Consider the following 23,570-nt stretch of genomic DNA (forward strand, 5'->3'; position numbering starts at 1 on the left):
GCACACAGATGTTTGAAGGTAATGAGGTGTTCAATGCAGGGATGTCGCTTGTGACGTTGGAGCGCCCGCCGGTGATCTTTAATCGCTTCAGCGATCTCAGGCGACCACCAAGGCACAGTCCGCCGCCGAGGGGACCCAGAAGAACTGGGAATGGAAGATTCGGCGGCTGTAACGATGCCCGTGGTGACCGATTGAACCACCGCATCAATGCCATCATTAGAGAGAGAGGCTCAATAGCAGCAATGGAGGAAAACAAGTCCCAGTCAGCCTTATTCATTGCCCACCTGCAAGGGCGCCCAGAAGACTGACGCTGTGGCAGTGACAGAAAGATCGGAGAGTGGCACTACCACACAGGTCGTCATGCACTCTCCATTGGACAGATGGTAAGAGGCTAGGGCTGCAGATCGAAAGGTCAATGGCGGAGTACGTGCCATGTGCCACACTGAAGTGTGTGAAGGAACCATCATTTAACTGTGAAAGATCAAGCTGTGCCAATAAATGCTCAATGGTGGCGCCTCGACCTGTCGCCGCTGACCCACCCCACAGAGGGTTATGGGCGTTGAAGTCGCCCAGTAAGAAGAAAGGTGGCGGCAATTGGGCTATCAGCGCAGCCAGGACATGCTGCGCGACATCACCATCCGGTGGAAGGCAAAGACTGCAGATGGTAACAGCCTGTGGCGTCCACACCCGAACAGCGACAGCCTCTAAAGCTGTTTGTAGAGGGATAGACTCGCTGTGAAGAGAGTTAAGGACATATATGCAGACGCCACCAGACACCCTTTCATAAGCTGCCCGGTTCTTATATTAACCCCGATAGCCACGGAGGGCGGGGGTTCGCATTGCTGGAAACCAAGTTTCCTGAAGAGCAATGCAGAAGAAAGGCCGAAGACTGATAAGTTGTCGGAGCTCAGCTAGATGGTGGAAGAAACCGCTGCAGTTCCACTGGAGGATGGAATTGTCCATGGCTGAGAAAGGCGTGATGGGACTGGGAAGGCAGATTACGCCTCTGGGTCACCTGCTGCCTCCGATGGAGCACCTGTGCAAGTGTTATCCATTGCGTCTGAGGGACCGGCGAGATCGAGGTCCTCAGCAGACGCAAGAATCTCCACCGCATCCTCAGAGGCAGAGCTTGTAGATAGCGGTGGAGTAGGTGCCACCGCAGGTGCCTTGGTCTTACGGGTCTTCAATGTCGTTTTCTCTTGCTGTTCCCTTTGTTGTCGTTGTTGAGAGGGCTTATTGGATTCAGTCTCCGGGACCGAAGATGATCGCGAAGCTCGACGACCAGCAACCTGTGGCTTCTTCAGCCACTGGTTGGTGTCTCCTGTGCCACTGGTAGGAACCTGGGAAGGGAGTGACCCAAGGGATCCCTTCCGAGCGAGAGAAGCCGAAGAAGACTTATGCTTCTCCGGCTTAGAAGTGGGGACTGGTGTCCCCGGTGGTTTAGTGGGTGCTGCTCCCGAGGTAGATGGTGTGGGAGCAACAGCGAGAGAAGGGGCCCCCATCGTCAAGGGGGCAGGTGAGGTCCTCTGACTCTGAGAGCTGACTGTTTGTGGTGCAGCTAAAGGAGCTGGAGCAGGAGTGACAGTTGAGGCATAAGATGCCATCATGCGCACGGGACGTAGCCATTCAAATTTCCGCTTAGCCTCAGTGTAAGTCAGTCGGTCCAGGGTCTTATATTCTATGATTTTGCGTTCTTTCTGTAAGATCCTGCAGTCTGGCGAGCAAGGTGAATGAGGCTCTCCACAGTTGACACAGATGGGAGGCGGAGCACATGGAGTATCGGGATGAGATGGGCATACGCAATCTCGACATGTGAGGCTGGAAGTGCAGCGGGAAGACATATGGCCAAACTTCCAGCACTTAAAGCACCGCATCGGGGGAGGGATATAGGGCTTGACGTCACAACGGTAGACCATCACCTTGACCTTCTCCGGTAATGTATCACCCTCGAAGGCCAAGATGAAGGCACCGGTAGCAACCTGATTGTCCCTCAGACCCCGATGAACGCGCCGGACAAAATGAACACCTCTACGCTGTAAGTTGGCGCGCAGCTCATCATCAGACTGCAAAAGTAGGTCCCTGTGGAAAATAACACCCTGGACCATATTTAAACTCTTATGTGGTGTGATGGTAACGTTAACATCCCCCAACTTGTCACAAGCAAGTAACCTGCGTGACTTGGCGGAGGATGCCGCTTTTATCAAAACCGACCCAAGGCGCATTTTGGACAAGCCCTCCACCTCCCCAAACTTGTCCTCTAAATACTCTACAAAGAACTGAGGCTTCCCGGAGACAAAGGATTCCCCATCAGCTCTGGTACAGACGAGATACTGGGGCGAATACGTGTCACTATCATTCATTGCCTTTCGTTCCTCCCATGGTGTGGCCAGGGATGGGAACGATTTGGGGTCATAAACGTTACCTTTAAAATGAGCCCTCGAATGCTTAGAGACTGCTGGTGGCTGGCCACCATCAAGAGATGATGTGCCACGCTTCATTGCGTGTCATCCACCCTGATGCCACCTACTCCAACCAAGGGCCCTCCCCATGGGCGCCACCCAGCCGTAGCAAGGGCCACCTGGCAGGATGGCCATTGCCGGGAGTCCCGATGCCCCAGGAAGATGGGCATCTACTCCTTGGCATACATGGGGAGTAAATGGCGCAGGCATCAGTAGAGCGATCCCTGTGTTGTCAGGGGGCTAGAACCAACAGGTTACATGGCGGCCCCACCACAACGGATTGGCTACCGTGCTGGATCTTAGGTGCAAAAATGTATGAGGTCGTCGTCGCAGCAAAAAGCAACACTGCACAGTGCAGCATGGAAATCGCACCCATGGACGTATCTTCGCCCAAGAGATAGAAAACGAGCAGGACACCATTGCAATGACGAGAAAGCCAGCTAAAGATCTCAATGCACGACAGATACAATGCACCATGTAAGGCGCCCTTCCCCAATTGGCTCGCTCTTCGGAACAATTTAGAAAGATGGAGGTCAAACCCGAGAGGGGACCATCACATAAGGCTGAAACATTTGAGACTCCAGTCTTTTTGAGTCTTACAAGAGGCCAACACAAGTCACATGAATATGGTGTCCAAAAGAACAGACACCATTAGTGATCTTGCAGCCCTTAAAGAATGAAATAAACAGTGAAATCCAAACCTTTGTAACTAATTACAGGCATTGATAAATATCAACGGGGTCAGTTGAAAATGTGTGCCCTGACCGGGACTTGAACCCTGCTTACATGGCAGACGTTCTATCCGACTGAGCCATCAAGAACACAAGAGGATAGTGCAACTGCAGGAACTTATCTCTGGCACACTCCCCGTGAGACCCACATTTCAAGCTTGTTGTCCACACACTAGATTTGTAGTACCCCTACCCACTATAATCATTACTCGCGGCAGTCAATTTACCAAATCCCGTAAGAGTTTGACCAATGTGAGTGCATCCGCACTGCAGATGATCATTGGCCGGTAAGCCTCATCTATATGAATATGGTCTCAGACCTTTGTAACTGCTTACAGGTGTTGATAAATATCAACAGGAACAGTTGAAAATGTGTGCCCCAACTGAGACTGAAACCCGGGATCTCCTGCTTACACAAGTTACTCCATACACAATAGATTGCATAAAGGAGGAAAAACTTTTAAGTTAGTCTCTTTAGAAATGCCTTTTATTTTTTTGGACATTTTTCAAGCCATATAATCAGTGCCTAGTTAATTTACTTGCTTGTGTACTTCAGTTTTGTGATTTGAATGGAGCCCACATTGGTTTCGCACATTCCACTTGCATGTTTATTGGTCAGATCATCTCATCAGAGCAGTACTCATTGTTTCAGTGGCTAATTATGTGTTGAATAAAGAGAGATCAAGTAGGGGTTCAAATCTTGTAGAGTTATATGTGAGCCCTTCGAAGATCAGCCTTGTGGCATCACGTGCACAGTTTGAAGTTCAGACATGCAGCTCTAATGCACAGATGAAAGCCTGATGCTCTGTAACATGACAATCAGCTAGACGATCTCCGAGTTCTGTACCTGGCAGGTAAACAGTCCAAAAGATGTGAAGACTCTCAGGAGTATCTGCATATCCTGTGTTTAGTCGATGCACCAAGAACAGTATCCACATCAAGTCTAGATACTCAATTACCCATTCATGTACGTATTGAAAAAATAATGTCTTCCAATAGATTCCTGAAGTTCATGACAGTTGTTTGAATCTATCAGGAATGCAGTTTAAAGTGATGCCTATGGTAAGAAAAATATTTGAATTATATCTACGAAGCAGATAACTGAACTGAAAATATACAGTTGAAGTCAAGGAAGACTTACCCAGCAAAATGGTATTTAAATATTTTAGAGCAAGTAAATACAAGGAACATATCTGTTGATAACCGTATGAACTGTGTTACACTCACTAAAAAATGCCAAGATATCCTCTGAAGACCTACTGGTAACGTCGCAAAAAATTTTCAAATTTAGTTTAAGCTGTTTTGGATTAGTCCGGTTATTCTGCACCAGTAATCTGCTCAATAAGTGTTTTGCATGGCCTTCATCAATACCATGAGGTTTGTTTCATGTAAAACATTGAAACTGCTATAAATACATTCACTGTAAAAGTATTTGTTTATATGAACTTCCTAATTCCAAATTTTCCATGCTGCCACCCCTTGAAATATTTAACAGCTGCCACCTCTTGAAATATTTAACATACCTCATGAAGACCACGAGTACTGCACTTTTGAATGTTGTGAAGTTAGCAGCCTAAAGATCTAACAAAGCACATCTCCCCTCCCTCCTCCTCTATACATATCCATCCATCCATCCATCCATCCATCTCTTTTTCACTCACCTTTTATCCACAGAACATGAAGCCAACACATTAGGTTCATTAGGTGACCACTGAAGATCTTCCACTGATGATGTGTGGCCAATTAGAGGTCTCTGATCAACATGCCAACCTGTCCAGCTTTCTTGAGGCCTCCATACATGAATTCCATGTTTGCAGTCTCCAGATGCTAGCACTCCTAGAATAAACAGAAATCACAACTGATGATGATAAGATTTTAGAGTACTTGACTTCTGCTTCACAATCACACACATTAAATTACTTTAATGGGAACTAACCAGTTCAAACAGCTAAATATGAATAAAAACAACTTTTGAAGAAGGATGTGTGTCTATTCCACTTTCCATCAAGTCACTTATCTCTAAAACTCTTCATTTGTGAACAATATATGTTTGAAGATTTATCTAACCTAGAGTCTAGAGAAACACAAGTCACTGAAAAAAACAATGCTACCTGACAGACAGTTATGACCACAAGACACGCAAGTGTCATGTATTATTTGGCCAAAAGCTAAACATTTGCTTGAAACATTATATACTAATACATGCAACACTTGAGATGTATCTACAAAATGCCTTTTTTCTTTTCACCTTTGGCCATACACTTACATTTTCAACAGCGCAACTATGTGTGCGTATTTGTGCATGAGTAAGCTTCCCGGGTTAGACAGGAATCCCTTGTACTGTTTAGCAGAGGACAGACAACTGGGGATTGTTTGTATTTTGATGTGCAATGTGTTGAGGTTATGTTTATGGAGATTTATTTGCAATAGTTTCACAGAAAGCACATTAAAATTTATAGTTGAGAAAGATGGAATGCCCCTTCTAAAGATTATTTGAATAAAAATTTGAGATGTGGTGCCCTGACCATCATGTATTAGATAGGAAGTCTCCAATTACTGTAAAGAATAAGATATGTCCTGAAGTTGGAAAACAAAGAAGAAGCCTACAATTTTATGAAAAGGGTATCTAAAAACTGAACAAATATTTACACTGGGATGACTTAGCATAATAGAGGAGTCTGAGATCTGTACAAAAGAAAAAAGGCGAATAAATGTTTGTTGTTGCAAATGTGTATTACTGTCAATTGTAATAGTATATCACAAACTAAATGCATTCCATGGTATCAGCAATCTCCCCAAGAATTCAAACATGACGTGATGCAAGGTGGCACTCCTTTCCACGAGAACGAAGTGTGAAGAGGAATCACAGTGTGAGCTGAGCAGCCATTCAGGATGGATGTTACCTGACTTGAACAGCACTCTTACACAAAGATTGTAGTTCACCGTGGATGGAATGCATGACAATACCATGAGGAGGATATGGAATCAGTAGGAAATGCTGCTCTCCCATACCGAATGGCTGCTCGGTGGGTAGTTGCATTCAGACGTGGTAGAGCTGCAATGGCCGACATGCACCGATTCGGGTGGCCTGTTAATGTGAGTATGGACTGTGTTCATAAAAAGATCACACAAAGTTTGGAGAATGACAGAAGATGCAGGAATTACAGCACCATACTGGTGTTGAGAAGACAACAACCTAAAGGATTTTAAGCGACAAGCAGACATGCATAAAGTTGCTGCAAAGTGAGTGCCTCATGCACTAAGTGAATTGGAGAAGTGGACATGTTATGAAACTTTCGTGTGCATCTAATGTGTTATGATGAGGAGGGGGACAACACGCTAGCGAGAGTTGTCGAGTTAGATTAATATTGGGCCACAGCGTATGAGACAGAACTCAAATGCCAGTCCACAGAATGGGATCATCCAGGTTCACCCCACAGGCAGAAATTTTGTCACAATCCCTCCCCTGTCAAGTTAATGGTCATCATAGCCTATGACATTAGAGGAGTGATTTTGTGCCATTTCATCCCACAGGGGCAAACTGTTCATGCACTGTACTAATGTTGCACTTTCCTGCAATGACACCTATGATGGGCTATTTGGGAGAAACATCCTGAACATCTACACGATGCATTAATTCTTCAGGACAATGTGAGAGCTCATACAGCAGCTGTGTGCAGAATCTGCTTGCGCGATGAGGATGGGAAAGACTGGAGCTACCACCATATTTGCCAGACTTATCACCTTGCGATTATGGCCTCATACCAAAACTGAAGGTGCTGTTGCACAGTACATGCTTTTGAACACATGAAGACATAGCCACAGAAGTGATTCATGTGATCCGATATTTCACTCATGGTGAGGCCATGGGTATTCGCTGTCTTCCACAGCACTGGCAGTGTGCAACAGATACCTCGGGACACCATTTTGAGGGTCTCTAAGATGTCACAGGTCTGTGTTCCTGCCCCGTGCTATTGTGTGCTGTTGAAATTGAGGGTAACACACATTTTAAAGAACAAAATTTGTTCCATCTTTTTTCTCGTGCTATATCTTTATGGCGGTGTGCATGTTCATCAATCTCCCTACATGTCATGTTTACATATGGACTAACGCTCGTTATGCATATTTCAGAACTTTTTAATTCATTAGCATTTGTGAGACAAAAAATACCTGCCTTGACTTTTGCAGTGACCCTCATAGTTGATATAGTGACAAATATAAATTAATATAGCAAACCTGGCATCACAGAAGACCAATCTAAACCAAAGCCCTCAGACTGGTGTCCTGTAAATGTATACAGCGGTTGGCCAGGAAGTGTACCACTGTCATTTTGTGGCTGATCCACTTCTCGTAACTGTGGTGTTATGTTCCAAACACTGACATTTCCTAGTTCTGACCATGCTGCAGTCAGCACAAGGTCTTCATATGTAGAAACCTGCAAATAAAGGATAATAAATACCTACCTTCTTGTACAAAGTGTAAAAACAACTTAACTATGACACATCTACAGTGATATGAAAAACCTGCATGCATCATAATATCAGGCATAGCACAGAACATCTCACTCTTGTATAATAATTATATATTAGTGCTAGGTAAAATCATAATTACATCACACATTGAAAGTTCCTGGCAGATTAAAACTGTATGCTAGGCCAAGACTCAAATATGGGACATTTGCCTTTCTTGTGCAAGGGCTCTACTGACTATGCTATCGAAGAACAACTCAAAGATAGTGGCAGAAGTAAAGCTGCGAGGATGAGTGAAGAGTTGTGCTTGCATATCTCACTTGGTACAGCACTTGTCTGCAAAATGCAATGGGCCCAGGTTTCAGTCCCAGCCAGCACACCATATAATCTGCCAGCATATTTCACTCACCTGCAGAGTGCAAATTTATTCTGCAAATATTACAAATTACTATTACCATCTAGTGGACAGTAATTTCAGTAAATGATACACTTTCTCAATCACAATAACAAAGGAACAAACACAGCAGTACAAAAACAAAAGTGTGGTTTTCCTTTGGTGCACAGCTTTAGGATTTGACACCACTTCAACAGTTTTCTTGTCATTGCAACCATTTATTACTCAATTAGTTCCCCATTTAGCCTCGTAGGGCTGAGTGGGTAGCATTATAAAATTTTTCAACTCTTAAAAAAATCTACCGAGAACCAGCCTAGCAGCTTTCTGACGTGCTGAAGTTTGGCTAATCCCATTTCAAGCACTGAGAGTGTCATTGCCAAAGTGTCATTGCCTGGCCTTAAACCTACCCATCATCTTCCATGAAGTACACTCCACCATTGATTCTCTCTAGTCTATCTGGTTTAGCCATGCATTAACCATTCAATCTATGTAATAATTTAAGTAAACTCTATCCTGTCATCTGTGTGTATGCATTTGTGATGGTACTCAATTCTACCAGATTCTCTCTTTTCTCTCCAGTGTAGACATTCATCAAATTACTAGAATTACACACTGTCCTGTCACATTAACACCCACCTGTCGAACACTCGAATAACATACTTCAGTATGTGAACTGCTGTGAGACACGGAGGAAGAGTCAATGAGGTTCTGGAAGGTATAGATAGAGATGTGGCCCTGTTGGTAGCTGTGCTAGTTTTCTTTACAGAGGATCCAAACAAGGTGGTTCCACAAATTCTCAACTGGGCTAAAATCCTGGTAGTTTGTTAGCCAGGGGAGTACTGTAAACTCGGTGACAATTTGGGATAGTGCCATTTTACCATGCTCAGTATACCACAATTACAATGGCATTCAAACAGTTTACAAACTTAGATCCTTTGGAAATGCTTCCACACTTGGCCCACAAACTAATGATCAAACTCTTTTGTACTTCAGATAAATCACTCTGTTTCCACATTACAATGACTCCACTGTTTTTCGCATCCCCTCGACATGTTTTCTACACCCTTCACTGCTAGTGCTGCTGCCTGCTGTCTGTAAGTGGTTATTGCACACTGATGTCAAACACAGGCTGTGGTCATGTTAATGTGACAAGATTGTATACACGTGAGACCTATATTGTTGTCCAACAGTTGCAAAGACTGTACTCCCTGCTGTCTTCTAATCACCTTCCCCTCTCGCACTATGGACATGACTTTTACTTCGTCCAAGGCAATGCCGTGTGTGAGAACACTTGGGTGAAGAATCTAGTCTATTGAAAACATTGTTCAGCATTTGGATTCGCTGTGGTGACTATTAAACATTCTCTAAGTAATGACTGAGCACAGGAAGATGAGATACAATGGCAATAAATGACATGAACAAAATACAATGGTGATTTGAAAAGTTCTCGGAATCACCACGACATGTCAGCGCTATTGCAACAAGTTGTTCACATGATATTCATTGGACTGTTGCCTGTAAACACATGCCACATCAGTGCTCTTGGAAGAGAGCTGTGGTGGTGGTGATGTGGCTCTGTTGTTGTTCCCATGTAGTGATTTGAGAAGATGGAAAAAAATCTAGATTTGAGCAGTGATTAAGTACTTCATAAAGAAAGATATGAAAGCAAAGGGATTCATGCCGATTTCCAGAATACACTGGGGTACTGTGCTCCTTCATATTCAACTCTTGCCAAGTGGACAAATGAATGTAAATTTGATTGGGAGAGCTTAGTTGATGATCTGTACAGTGGTCAGCCAAGTTGTGTAACTACTGTAGAAATCAAGTGCACAAAATTGTCATGGAGAATCGCCGATTGAAAGTACATGAAATTGCTCTCGCTTGCCAGATGTCATCTGAAAGGGTATATCACAAAATCAACTTGACTCGATATTTTGGCAATCCAACTGGTCGCCATCTTCAGGAGAATGCTGCTTCTGCTGATGAGTCCCGCTGAGAACCGACGCCAGGCTGCAAATCGACATCCTATATAGGTCACCATTCAGTACACGTCGCATGGGTTGCTGGCTTTATAAAGGCACATTTGCATGCCATGCGTGAGTTTCCTCGGAAACGCGAAATCTTAATTAAATAATTAATCTCTGACAAATAAATAAAGCCTATGGCACAGAACTGCAGCACTATGTCGCTGATAAAACAAAATACAATTATGACACTCTTATGTTTCATTAACATGAAATAGGTCGAGTAGAATAGCTGGTGCGGGAAGCACGTATATTTTATTAACTGGTACACTGTCATATGTGATGTTATATAAGAACACTGGGGGTTGCAATCTTACTAGGCACTCGATTCTGTAAAGAACTTATATTTATGAAAGTAAGTAGAATTATTTAACTGTAGGCTTATTCATTGAATATATCTGATTTAACTAACTGTGTAAACTTTTTATGTTTAGTAGACAGTCACCTCTGTACGACGTATTGACATGGCTGGCAAATTATTCTAATATTGAGATTTAGATTTTGATTCCGCACCTACCGCAGCAGTCTTTGGAAATGATTTAAATACGAAGTCCGATTATTTGAGTCTTATTTCATGGTCTACTATGAATAACATTGCATATACGAAAAAGCCATTGTCAAGCGTCTGATACCAAATAATTAAACGTCCACATTCCAGATGAGCAAATCTTAATTACAACCAATCACTATCATACATAATTAATATTTTATTTTATTTTATTTATTTATTTTATAGCCTCCAAGAAAGGGAGGTGGCACCGCCCTTAGTAGAACACTGCTGGCAATGATATATCACACTCAGGGCCACACCGAACAATGGCCTTCTTTGTACAGGTTCAATATTCCCTGTTAGTCCTTCTTAGCATGGGTACCTCACAATTGAGCAATGTTCTAAGATGTGGCACACTAGTGTTTTGTAATTAATCTCCTTTATGGATTGACAGATATTCCCAGTATCCTACTAATAAATCAAAGTCTGCCAGCTGCTTTATTTATGACCAAGCTTATCTCATCATTTCTTATCACCCCAAATTGTTACACACAGATATTTGTACAAGTTGAGTGATTCCAACTGTGACCTCAAATTTCTCTCTGGTACCAATACAGCAATTAACATACTTCTAGTTTTACTTACTCGCACTCTGTTTACACAACCTTTGTGATGTATGAATGACCACTTCATCTGAGGTTTTTTACTGTTATCATCATCATCGTCATCACTATCACTATCGCTGCTCTCATCATCTTCTTCATCTTGTTTTATCTGATGCATATTAGACAGCTGAAAATGAATGACAGTACACGATTTACAATAGAATACTTTACAACAAAAAATCACTGGCTTATGTCACAAGTATTTTTGAAAATATTTCATTTGAAGATCCAGAGTACAATACCGGTATGTTTCCTATTATTTATGTAAGTGGGTGTGAAAAGGCAGAGAGAACAGAGATTAAAGAAACAGCTTGACAACTAACAATACTGATAGAGAGAAACTGGTTACTGGAGGAAAATGAATCACAGAGCAACAGGGAAAAAGGCAATGCAATGCAGTAGGCAGTTAAAAGCACAAAGTTCAAGAAAAGCTGTTAAGTAGTTTCTAACTTACCTTCATCACTATTAAGCTATTGGTATGTACTTTGGGTGACTGTGTTCCTGCTACAGCATAAGCAGTCAGTGGGAAATTCTCTCTGTTGTCTCCTAATGTATCTTTTATTATATCAAAGCTTAAACAAGGGGAACCTGTAAATAATTCAGTACATTAAGAATGTGATCATCAGGCTTGCATGTATATTGTCACAGGCTCTATTAAAATGCTAAATATTATGATAAATCTTGTGCAGTGAGTACGAGCAAAGTTTTGCAATGTTGGACTACAAATAAATAAGTCAGATTTTTTTCTGCGCATGTTTAGAACCATGCAAAACAAATAATGTATTGTGAGCATTTCAGCATTTTGTTAAGAGATATGGAGTTGGTCTTTAGACTGAACCTTTTTCACTTATGAGGTTTAGTTTAGCCTATCTGGCTACATTAATGCTCAAACTTTGGTCATCAGAAAACCCACATGCCTTAAGAGAAATGCTATTGCAGGAATGTAGGTTGTCATAAAGCGAGTGTGAATTATAGGGTTGATCTGTTCGATACTACATCACTTTTGCTGCTTATTGTAGCAAGATAATTTATCCATTTATTGCCCTGATGAATGAAAATGAGATCATTCATTCAATCTTCTAACAAGAAAATGCTACTGCTCATCCAGCACACAGTACTACGACTTTTAGATGAAATCTTTGGAGACGGAGTAGTTATAAAAGGGCTCTGGTCCCTGCACTCACCAGATCTGTCTCCACCCAACACCCCTCTGGGGTGTGGCTGAAACATTTGTGTATCAAAATAACCCAAAGACAATAGATGCACTGAAGACAGTGATAACATTATCTGCATTCAATTACGCACAAAACATTGGTAAACGTGTTCACAACTATGTGTAAACTTGTTTAACTACACCTTCAAGAAAGAGGAAACCATTTCCAGCACCTACTGTGTTATTGGGAGTACAGTGCATTCAACTATAATTAATACAATTAATTAATTTCATTCTTACAATTGTAATAATGTTGAATCCCATCTCCCAGCATAACTGCAGTCCCAAGCAGTAAATCTCGGCCCCTAGTTTATACAATGACATGAAAGTGCTGCCAACCTTATGCGCCCTGCAAAGTGACACACGCGGAGCTCACCACTGTGGAGAGACTTTGCAGGCGCACTGTACAGTTTCACCGTAAAAATCATTTTGTTCACAATGGAAATTAACTGACACTTTGCGTCCACAATGAACAGTGTATGAAGGACGTGATGAGCCGTATCTGTTTGGACTGACTTCAACTATGCACTGAAAGAAACAAAATTGCAAATATCTGCTGAAACACCACAGAAAAATCACCTGATGGCTCCTAAAAAAAGACACCCTTTGTGTGTCTATAGATCCCTGATATTACTCCGTAACATTGCTTTGTTTCCACAAGTGAAGACTCAAATAAAACGATTACATGTTCCAAAGGGATTAAGAGCTACTAGAGACAAAGATGAGGGAAAAGGGGCTAGGGAGGAGGGGTCAATGGAAGCGTCGAATTCCACCCGTCTGCTTTGACCTGTGACGTAAGGGTGGTGTGGTTTCATGGGGCTCTCTCTTGTGTGTGTGTGTGTGTGTGTGTGTGTGTGTGTGTGTGTGTGTGTGTGTGTGGGTGTCCGCGCACGCTTGCACGCTCGCTGAGTATAATGTGTTGTATTGGGTTTATTTCAGCTTTGCTGTTGGATGTTTGAAGTCATTGGCAGCAGTGTTTATAATTCCAAACATAAGGTTTGGAAGTTTTTTCAATGAGTTAACAATTCTTTTTTTGGTGTTTGGCATTTTTGTTGGGTGTTACTGGTTTGTTGTTTGTAGTGCGGTAAGACGTTTAATGTGTGTATGTGTGTGTGTGTGGGGGGGGGGGGGGGGATCTAGTTTGCAGTGCTGAAATTTGCTGGTGGTAAGTAATTTTTTTTCTATTCTTCTTTAATTGTGATATTTTGCATATTTATGGTGTATTGAATGTGTTTTAATTTATGTAGGGATGTTTGATTTGTGGATTTTTGAGGTTGTGGTTTTGGTTTTATTTTTTGTAGTTGTGTGTGTTGGTTTTTTGGTATCAATGGTTCTGATTGAGGTATATAGGTCACCAGAAATGACCGATTCCCATTTTCATAATTGTAGGTGTTGGTTTTTTAGGTATCAATAGTTGTGGTTGATCTATATAGGTCACCGGAAATGACCGATTCCCATTTTTGTTGTTGTAGGTGTTGGTGTCATCTGTGGTTGATCTATATAGGTCAAGGGATATGTCCGATTTCAATTTTTGTATTTTTAGTTTTAAGTATTGGTGTTTTGGTATCATCACCTGTGGTTGACCTATATGGGTCAAGGGAAGTGTCCGATGCCTGCAGATTTTTGTTGGTGTAGAACAATGTTAGTAATTTTGTGTTCTGGTATCATGGTGTTTTTTTCCTATTATATTTAGCTTGTCTTCATCCTAAAAGCCCCCATTTCCCGCAGTTGTCCCATTTGTTTGATTGTATTTTTGGAGGGAGATGTTCTTGTCTTATTTATATGTATTTTTGTGTTTGTTGCCGTGTGCATGTAGTGACGTCATAGGCGCCATATTGGAGATGCTTAGAATACCCGTTTCCGCCATCCTGATGACATCATGGGTCAAAGCAGTCGTGTGGAATCAAGACACTTCTGTAATCCTGGGTGGAGACAACGAGTATATGTGCATGCCAGAAGGCTTGCAAAAAAAAAAATTCAATTTACAGTTTGACAGTGAAAGAACAATTACAAAGTGCTCGCTGCCACATAATTAATCATGCATCTTCCAATACATAAAAAAAAAGGAAGCTGGGAGCCATATACAGATAGCAAATAAGATGCCTTGTGCTCAGCTAAAAAGAGTGGGAAACCTGGATATTGAAACAAATATTAAAATAAAATAACACTTGTTCCAGTTTATTCACTCACTGAGAAATTTTGGAAATGCTCGACAAAGAGTCGTGTGCATTAAAACAGCCTAAGATGGGGATGGCTGTAGGTAGCTGAAAGAACAAATCAATTATCATCAACTATATGGCACTCCATCATTCGATAGATAAATACTGCAAAGCATGAAACTCGTGTATTTACATACACATGGCTACTACTTCAAGTGAACCTCATCTGATGGCCACCCAAAGTCAGTTAAAATTTTTTAGTAAGCTTTGTAATGTCTGAGGAAAAGAGAACAGTCTGATTGAAACTGGGTATTCTGTATAGCTATACCACTTGCTACACTGCACATTGTTACGTTCATAAGTTCAGCAAGGTGGTAGAAATGGGGAGGGGGGGGGGGGGGGGCGACGACAATCTTAAGCGGTGATAATTTGTCACAATGGGCAAATTTTCTCTAACAATTTCAAAATCTTGTGTAGCCTCTCTAGCTACAGTGTCACCTTGCAAGCATGCACACAATCTTGGGAGACAGTCACCCTTACAACTTTTGCCTGCTGTCATAACTGGTGAAGGGACATTACCAGTAACAGACATGACCACATGCCATCCTACATACTCAGTGAGGAAGAGATCTGGTGAATGTGCTGTTAAGAGAAATTGGTGAACATCTCAAAGACCTTGCTGATTAAAATAATGGTTTTGCATTGCACTGATGGAAGAATGTATTACGGAAACACACTGAGCTAGATGATATTCCAGATTTATTTTGAACAGATCATTGTTTCCTCAACAAAAACCAGTTCACGATCATTGCAGTCAATGGCACAAATTGATCCTGTCCTTGACTGATATCTTATGGTCTACTTTACATCGACTGAGCCATGTTTAGTCATACTTTTACAGCCAGTCCAAACATACAATGACTTAAAAAGTTAAATCAAACTGCAATTCCTTGGCATGTAATGCCAGATACCCCCCCATCCCCCTTGAAAACATACACACACACACAAACTTAAAAGTTCCAATTTAATGACAAGTTTTAAAACAAATTGTACAAGTAGCCATTTTTGATGTAATGTTGAGATAGGAGACATCACAACTGCACAAACAGAACATACAATATTTGTTGTGTGTCTATATTATTTTTTGGAGTGTAGAATGATCGGTATCATACAATGAAATCTAGACTAAGCTGACAGTGAAAGTTTTGTTGTGAGTCAGCAAAGCCAATGAATATGAAATCTTACTTGTAGTGACAAACTGATGTGCACCCAGCCCAAGGCAAAGGTTGGCTTAGGTTGAATAGTGACACTTTGGTTATGAGTTGACAAAGAAATACCTAAGGCTTCAATTAACCCATAGCTTTTGCACTTTTAGTCTACACCACACTTCTTCACTTCATTGATGGCAACGCAGACTCTGCTCTCATCGTTTAACACAATGCTTCATCTTTCACATTTACAACTGCATATTTCACTTGGAAATACAGAAGCGTCCGATCCCGCCTGTCTGCTTTGACCCATGACGTCACAAATATGGCGGAAACTACCATAAACCACGATTCCAATATGGTGCATATAAAGTCATTATGTACACATTGTGAAGACGAAAATACATCGAAAAACAAACACACACACTTTCCGCAAGAAGCCTAATGACACTAACGGGACAAGCGCGGGAAATGGGGTGTTTTGGGTGGTGGGCAAACTAAATATAAACAAATTTAGACGCTCACCCCCATACAAAACCACACAAAAAAACGACATCACAAAACTCCCCAAATACCACTAAACAATATCTGGAATCAGACACTTCCCTTGACCTATATAGCTCAACAGCAGCTCCTGATCCCATAAATTAGGATCAAACACTTCCCTTGGCCTATATAGCTCAAAAACATCTCCTGATACCAACATACACAGCCACACGTCGGGATTGAACACTTCCCTTGACCTGCGCACTTAATTTTATCCATCATATCCATTCCTGAACAAAAACAACTGATTAATTTTACTAAACTTGCCACACTACGTACAGCGAACACGATAAATTAACCTTCACACAAAATCGTTAACTCACTGAAACGAATTCCACTACAAACACAGCTGACACACTAACAATTCTGGATAATGAGCAAAAGCAAACTGAGCCCATTACACCACACGAACGAAAACCCTGAACATACCACCAGAGAGCACAACAAACCACAACACGACAACATCTACAAACACGCCACACTCAAACCAAACTCCGTGCCATCATGACATCACACACGACAACACCCTTACGTCACGGGTCAAAGCCAACGCGTGGGATCGGACGCTTCTGTCGACCCTTTCACTACACAGTGATGAGAATGGAGAGAGAACACAGCATCCACACTCGAATTTTGATTTACATAGTGATTCACCAAAAATACAGTTTTCTAGAACTCTTTCAATTCCAACCTAACATAGCTGCCTCATATGTTGGCTTCAACAGAAATTACAGACTAAATTTAATACTGTACTGTTTGTGCCATAACAGCGTCTCTTCCTGGAATGCTGATTGCTCCCTCCTGTGCCTTTATAAAGTTCACCAGCTACGACTACAGCTTCCACAAAACAATACCCGATAGGTACTTTGAACCTACCAATAACAGACATCATCTTTGACCCACTAAATAATGATGTTGTGCCACATGTGCAAATTTGATAGAACAAAACTATTATGACATTTATTTTTCATCTATATTATTTCTGGAATGTTTGTTGTTGTGGTACGTTGATATAAGGCATAGCCAGAGCTCCCTCCCCTACATCACATCAGTACTTTGATGATAACTTTGCAAACACAGCAAATCGAGTACTGGGGTACACTGTAAGCCAACCGCAGTTTTTTCTCATGCTCAATGTGCTTGTTGTATTACCTGTTCTGTAGGTGCATGCAGGAGAGGCACATTATACAGGTTATAGGGGGAAGAGCCAAACTGGGCAGTGATTTATATCAATTGCACAAATGTACGTCATTGTGGGTACTAGCCAGCAACACCATCCCAGCCACATGTGTCAAAGTTATTTTATTTGAGTTATAACTTGCAGTGCATCTGTTTTGAAGGATCACAGTACAACTCTCTCAAATTCACCTGTTTGGAAAAACTTGTCAGCACTATCTTGAGATGTTTACGATATTTACTTTCGACTGGTCCATGAAACAGATCTCTCTTCCAAAACAGCAAATAGAGATATGCACTCAGTGTCCTCAAGTGTAAATTGTTCCTATTCTACTCACGGCTCTGGGGTTGACAGAAGCGTCCAATCCCACCCGTCAGAATGGTTCAAATGGCTCCGAGCACTATGGGACTTAACATCTGTGGTCATCAGTCCCCTAGAACTTAGAACTACTTAAACGTAACTAACCTAAGGACATCACACACATCCATGCCCGAGACAGGATTCGAACCTGCGACCGTAGCAGTCCCGCGGTTCCGGACTGAGCCCCTAGAACCGCTAGACCACCGCGGCCGGCCCACCCGTCAGCTTTGACCCGTGACGTAAGGCTGTTGTTGTATTTGACGTCATGACGACGCGGAATTTGGTTTGTGAGTGTGGCGTGTTTGTAGGTGTCATCGTGTTGCTGTTCGTGGTGTCCTCTGGTGGTGTGTTCAGGGGTTTTGTGTTGTGTGGTGTATTGGGTTCAGTTCGGTGTTACTGCTTGTTCTGAGTGGTTCCCGTTTTGGCTGTGTGTGGAGAGGAATTATTTTCAGTGAGTTAATGACTTAGTGTTTTTGTGTGAAAGTTATTGTAGTGCTGTTTGCTGTAGGTTGTGTGTTAATTTGAGTAAATTAATTTGTTGCTGCTCTTGTTAGGTACGGATTGATGGATAAAATTAACAGGTGAGTCCGTTGGAGTTGATTAAATTTCTGCAGCTGTTTGGCTTGTTGGCGGAGGTTGTGAAGTGTGCTGTTGGTGGGCATGACATGAAATGGGCAAAAGTTCCGGTGTCTTGGACCAGGGATGATTATGTGTGGCGGTGCCGTAGGGATAACCTATGGCACTCCATATGTCACGGTTCCTGGTTCTAGAAGTCTAGGTCGGGCATGCGTGAGATTGTGTTGTCGACATACTACTTTTGTTATAAATCCTCTCACAGTTTTTGCGTGCATGAGACTTGTGTGAATGAGAGGAGTGTGCTTGACTGGTTTTCGTTTTGTCATGAAGTATGTTCTGAGTTTATTAAGTACAGGGGTAAGTTAGATGGGCCTGAGGTTGTGGTGGAGGTGGACAAGTTGCAGTTCAGGACAAGAAAATATTGGAGGGGTAAGTCTGTGGTTGGTCTCTGGGTGTGGTGGGGCTGTTGTACTGAGGGGTGGATGTTGGAATGTGTTTTTAGGGTTGTGGAGGGGTGGTCTAAGATGGAATTAGTGGGGTTAATTGAGTCTATAGAACCGGGTTCTACTGTAGTTTTTGATGCTTTTTCTTCTTGGTTGGGTGAGAGTGGGTACAATCATTTAGTAGTGAACCATAATTTAGAGTTTAAAAATTATGAGATGTGGGCTTGTACAAATATCATAGAGGGGATGTGGGGGGCCGTTAAGTCAGTTCTTGGGAGGGGTAGAAGCACTTTCCACTTTTCTAACCTTCAGTGGCTTTTTCTTTTTAGTGTTTGTGAGGGTTGGGGGGAGTGTGTTGGTTTGTGATTTCGTTGTGGAGGATCTATTTTGTTGCAGTTTTTGTTGAGTTGTAGTGTGTGACTGAGATCTGTTTATTTTTTGTTTGTCTTCTTTTGCTTATGGGTATTTTATTTTGGGGTGAGTGGGGAGCTTGGGTCTTTCTTTTGATAGTGTATTTTTCTGTTGGAGTGTGTGTGTGTTTTTTGGCTGGCCTAAGTTGCAGCACCGGAACTTTGTCATGGTAAGTTTTTCTTTTTCTCTTTTTTTTAGTGTATTTGTTGTGTGTTGTTGTGGCTGGTGGGGTGGTTCTGAGTTGTGTGGTTTGTTGTATTGGTGATTTGGTATCGTGTGTTGGTTTGTAGGTATGTAGTTGAAGGGAAGTTTTCGATTCCAATTTGTGGTCATATCTGTGAGTTTTTCGGTATTGGGAGTTGCTGTTGACTTATGTGGGTGAAGGGAAGAGTTCGATTGCAATGTGTAGTTGTGGCTGCAGGTGTTCCGGTATCGGGAGTTGCTGTTGAGCTATATAGGTCATGGGAAGTATTCGATTCCAATTGTGGTTGTGGGTGTTCCGGCATCGGGAGTTGCTGTTGAGCTGACTGACGTACTCTATCAAGTCCTCCAAAAGTAAGAACTAAACATGAGCACATACTTAAGAATAACTTATGTACAGAGGATACTTCAGTTATTAGGCCTAACCATAAAAATAATTTTACCGTCCTCAAATTATCACATATGAGTCTTTTTAGAGCAAATGAACCACTGTCTGTTTTTACTCCACTTTAACATCCTCTGTCACATTACTCCAGCTCTGTTTTTTCTTTAATACTCAAATTCAAAAACCACTGTGAATGTTTTGGGAAATAAATATAAATTCACCTGTTTGTGCCTGATGCAACATAATATAGGCTGACTCGTCACACACCAATTCTTGGCCGTCTTTAAGTGGTTTGCCAGGCAAATAAACCTTCTTTTTCTTTTGGCTTCCATCTTCTGTTGTTATTGTCGAGTCCTGTTCATCCAAGTCCATTTCCTGATTTTCCATCTTCGGCTTCTGTCACTGTTTACACCACAACACGTGCTGCTACCAGATGATTCATAGATATACTTTACTACAACTAACGCGAAGCAAAGATGATCGCCTAGTGCGCAAATATGTGGCACGTTTTTCCTCTAGTGTTATTTCATTCCCTCGTCCGAGAGGAACGAGAGGGGCCTAGCAGCGAAACAATACACTACTCTTTAGCCAGAAGAGATTAAAATATAGGAGGCTGCAATAAGAAATTAAAGCATCAACAACATACAGTTTTTAAATATGTACTCCGGTACAGTATACACAAGATACGACACAGTACGACGATTATTATTCAGGGAGATAAACACGACCGTTCTACAGGGAAGCACAGAACGCACTGTTTGAGAGTATACGTTAATGGCAGAATTATCGGCGCTATCACTTCCGTTTAGGGCCAGGGAGAATTACACCGTGTAGGTGTACTATTTTTGACGCGGTGCAGCAGACACCACTGATATTGGGATATATAGCTGTTTTGTGTCGCAACGTGTGATATGTCGTTTCAAAAGAACAGACCACTGAATATTTATGACAAACACGTCATTCTTATCATTAAAAGTTTGTTAATAACGCATCAATGATATAAGCATTCGAGAGAAAGTTAAATAATCGAGACCATTGCCGCAAATATCGCAACATTAGCTTCGTGTAATGGATAAGGTCGTGGATTCCAGAGTTAGAGTATGTAGGTTCGCATGCTGAACAATGCGGGTTTTTTTATCATAGTGTTGTAGACACATTCCGAGATTTCCTTGCGAATGTAATACAAGTATGTCTGCAATATTCGATGTTATTTATATTTCCATCTGATTACAAAACAAAAGATAAAATAAATATTTGGCTGTTTGTTTCCGAATGTGTGGCGATTTCTGAATATGTGGATAGGCAGAAACTTCAGAGGAGAGCTTACATTATGCAAATATTTGGCTGCTTACAAAGAGATATATATAATCAATACGCTGACTACTTATTTCCTAGTGCATGCAAAGATCATTAAGAGACAGATACCTCACATGTTACAACCAATGGCACTTCCGGTTGTTATATTTCTGCCACTAAAATCATCATACCACCATGAAAATCATGTACCAGTGAGCTCCATACTCAACTGGAGAGACAGCTACAGGAAGCAAAGCCGTGAGCGTGACGTCACAGTCGCCATGTTAAACTGAGACAAGGTGTCAAATTGTTCTGCTACATAGAGAAAATACAATTACCAAACTAGAAACAAAGAAAGTTTCATAATTCCTACACATAGACTCAGTCTTTTCGCGCAGACCCCGTAATATATTGAGATGAAAATATACAATAAGTCAAAAAAAGACAAATTTTCAAAAGACTGAAACCAATTCAGTAAAACGAAAATTATATAGGAATCTGGTACAAAGTGCTATTCCTTTATAGATGAATTTTTTTAATGATGAGCTGATCATTTGAGTAGGATAAAAATGTATACAGGGTACATGTTGTATTCCATGTACATCCTATAATAGCTATAAGTTTCATGAGTCTCCTGTGCAATAAATCAATGATTTGACGTGTATGTTATGAGACAATAAAATTATAATTCTGATTCTATGCACTACATGACGCTGTTAGCTATTGCCTTTTACCTTCTAGGTGTTCCCTGCAACATCAACTTCGCAATTATTCTGCTGTGTTTACGTACATAATTTTCGTACTGCCGCTAAGGCTTATGACAAACTATCCTTCTCCAAAATCTTACCTCTGTGAAATATATTTTTTGCTTCCACTTTTCACATTATTTTTTCTGAATGACGAAACTATATAGTGATACAAAATGACCAAAACCTTGACATGAAAAATTTCTTGTTGCAGTTACCCCATCAGGTATGTGGCAAACTTCCACACAATAACACATTTGATGCAAACTGTATTTCTCTCTAAACCTAATAAGAAATGTTCTGCACGCATCAATAGGCAACGAAAGTGCTAAACCATTGCTTTGTTGCTAATTTCAGCTCCTACCAGGAGAAAAAAATATTCCATCTTAATATGAATCACTTAACATGTTGTTATGTTAACAATTTGCAGGAAAGAATTTTAGAAAAGGAAGAAGGTGGTGAAATTATTAACAGGTAAACATCAAATTTTAGTTATTATTTATTGTTTTGCATCATTCAAAATATTTTCACATGTCACACATTGGCAAATGAAATTAGCTTCCTCAACCTCTGCCTCATGTCAGAATAGCTACCCTGTGTAGCACTTGTTGCTCTTTTTTGTGTGTGCCTTTAATCTAATCTGAAGGTACACAGTAGCAATACATCATACTAACTGTGATTCATACATGTCTTCACAGTCAATGGCAGAGACTAGCATACATGCTTTGACAAATACATTGGTTTGTTCACCAAAGACATGACAAACAGAATTAATAAGACTGTCCTAAAAATGGTTTGAGTTTAAGTAAGTCTGACTAGAGCAGAATGAAAGCATTTTTCTGTATATTGCACTATTTCAAACACTGATACAGATGGGTGAAGCAAACCACCTCAGTCAACCTTCATAGTAAAGGAAGCTAGATTTGCCACAGGGATTGTACAGTAACTGCTGATCATTTGAGCAGATATTGGGAACAGTAATAAGTTCTTTGCACTGAGCACATCTTAACATTTGTGTAACCTTTCTCATAACACATCCTTATATGTAATAAATAATATTCTCCTTGCATTCACTGAGAACTTTAATCAGGAGCTTCAAAGTAACTAGTATCTTCACTATCATCAGTGAACTTATCACTTTGCTTCCCATGGCACATGAATTCATGAACAGTGAAAGAGCTCATTTTGTCAGTGTCATCTACACTCCTGGGAGAGGCTTCTAACACCATGTAGGCACATCAAAACTCTCAGCACAAATGTTTTTTGTGGATGTACTAATGCACACACACCATCAATCCTTAATTTTTCAAGGACGTTTTCTGCTTAGCAAAGAAATTCAGCCCAATAATTTACATTTTCAGTTCTCAATGGCTGTTTAAAGCCTTTAGCATTAACATTCCTAGAATTGCACACATCAAACAGTTTACCAATAATTTTGATAAATTCTACAGTGGCAGAGATGTCTTGAAAATCTGGGTGCTGGGAACACTCTAGAAATTCAATGGCATCAGCAACACTGGAGTTCATTGTCTGGGGTGCTAAAGAGACATTTATCTTCTTATTACAGAAATTCACAAGTGAACCAGAGAGTGAACTGGCAAATTTTAAAGATTCACA

At 41.2% G+C, this 23,570-nt stretch overlaps 1 protein-coding gene across 1 annotated transcript in view; it reads right to left on the bottom strand.

Moving 5' to 3' along the window:
- The window catches only part of LOC124788183 (glutamate-rich WD repeat-containing protein 1), a 61,429-nt gene extending 41,047 nt beyond the window's left edge, over positions 1-20,382 (bottom strand). The window contains exons 1-5 of the mRNA XM_047255343.1: positions 20,133-20,382; positions 11,687-11,820; positions 11,213-11,359; positions 7,427-7,625; positions 4,852-5,026 (exon numbers count right to left, since the gene is read on the bottom strand). Coding sequence (XP_047111299.1) covers positions 4,852-5,026; positions 7,427-7,625; positions 11,213-11,359; positions 11,687-11,820; positions 20,133-20,298 — 821 coding nt within the window. The 5' untranslated portion in view covers positions 20,299-20,382. The remainder of the gene's footprint in view (positions 1-4,851; positions 5,027-7,426; positions 7,626-11,212; positions 11,360-11,686; positions 11,821-20,132) is intronic.
- Positions 20,383-23,570: the final 3,188 nt, after the last annotated feature.

The sequence above is a fragment of the Schistocerca piceifrons genome, chromosome 3, assembly GCF_021461385.2.
Source record: "Schistocerca piceifrons isolate TAMUIC-IGC-003096 chromosome 3, iqSchPice1.1, whole genome shotgun sequence".
NCBI lineage: Eukaryota > Metazoa > Arthropoda > Insecta > Orthoptera > Acrididae > Schistocerca > Schistocerca piceifrons.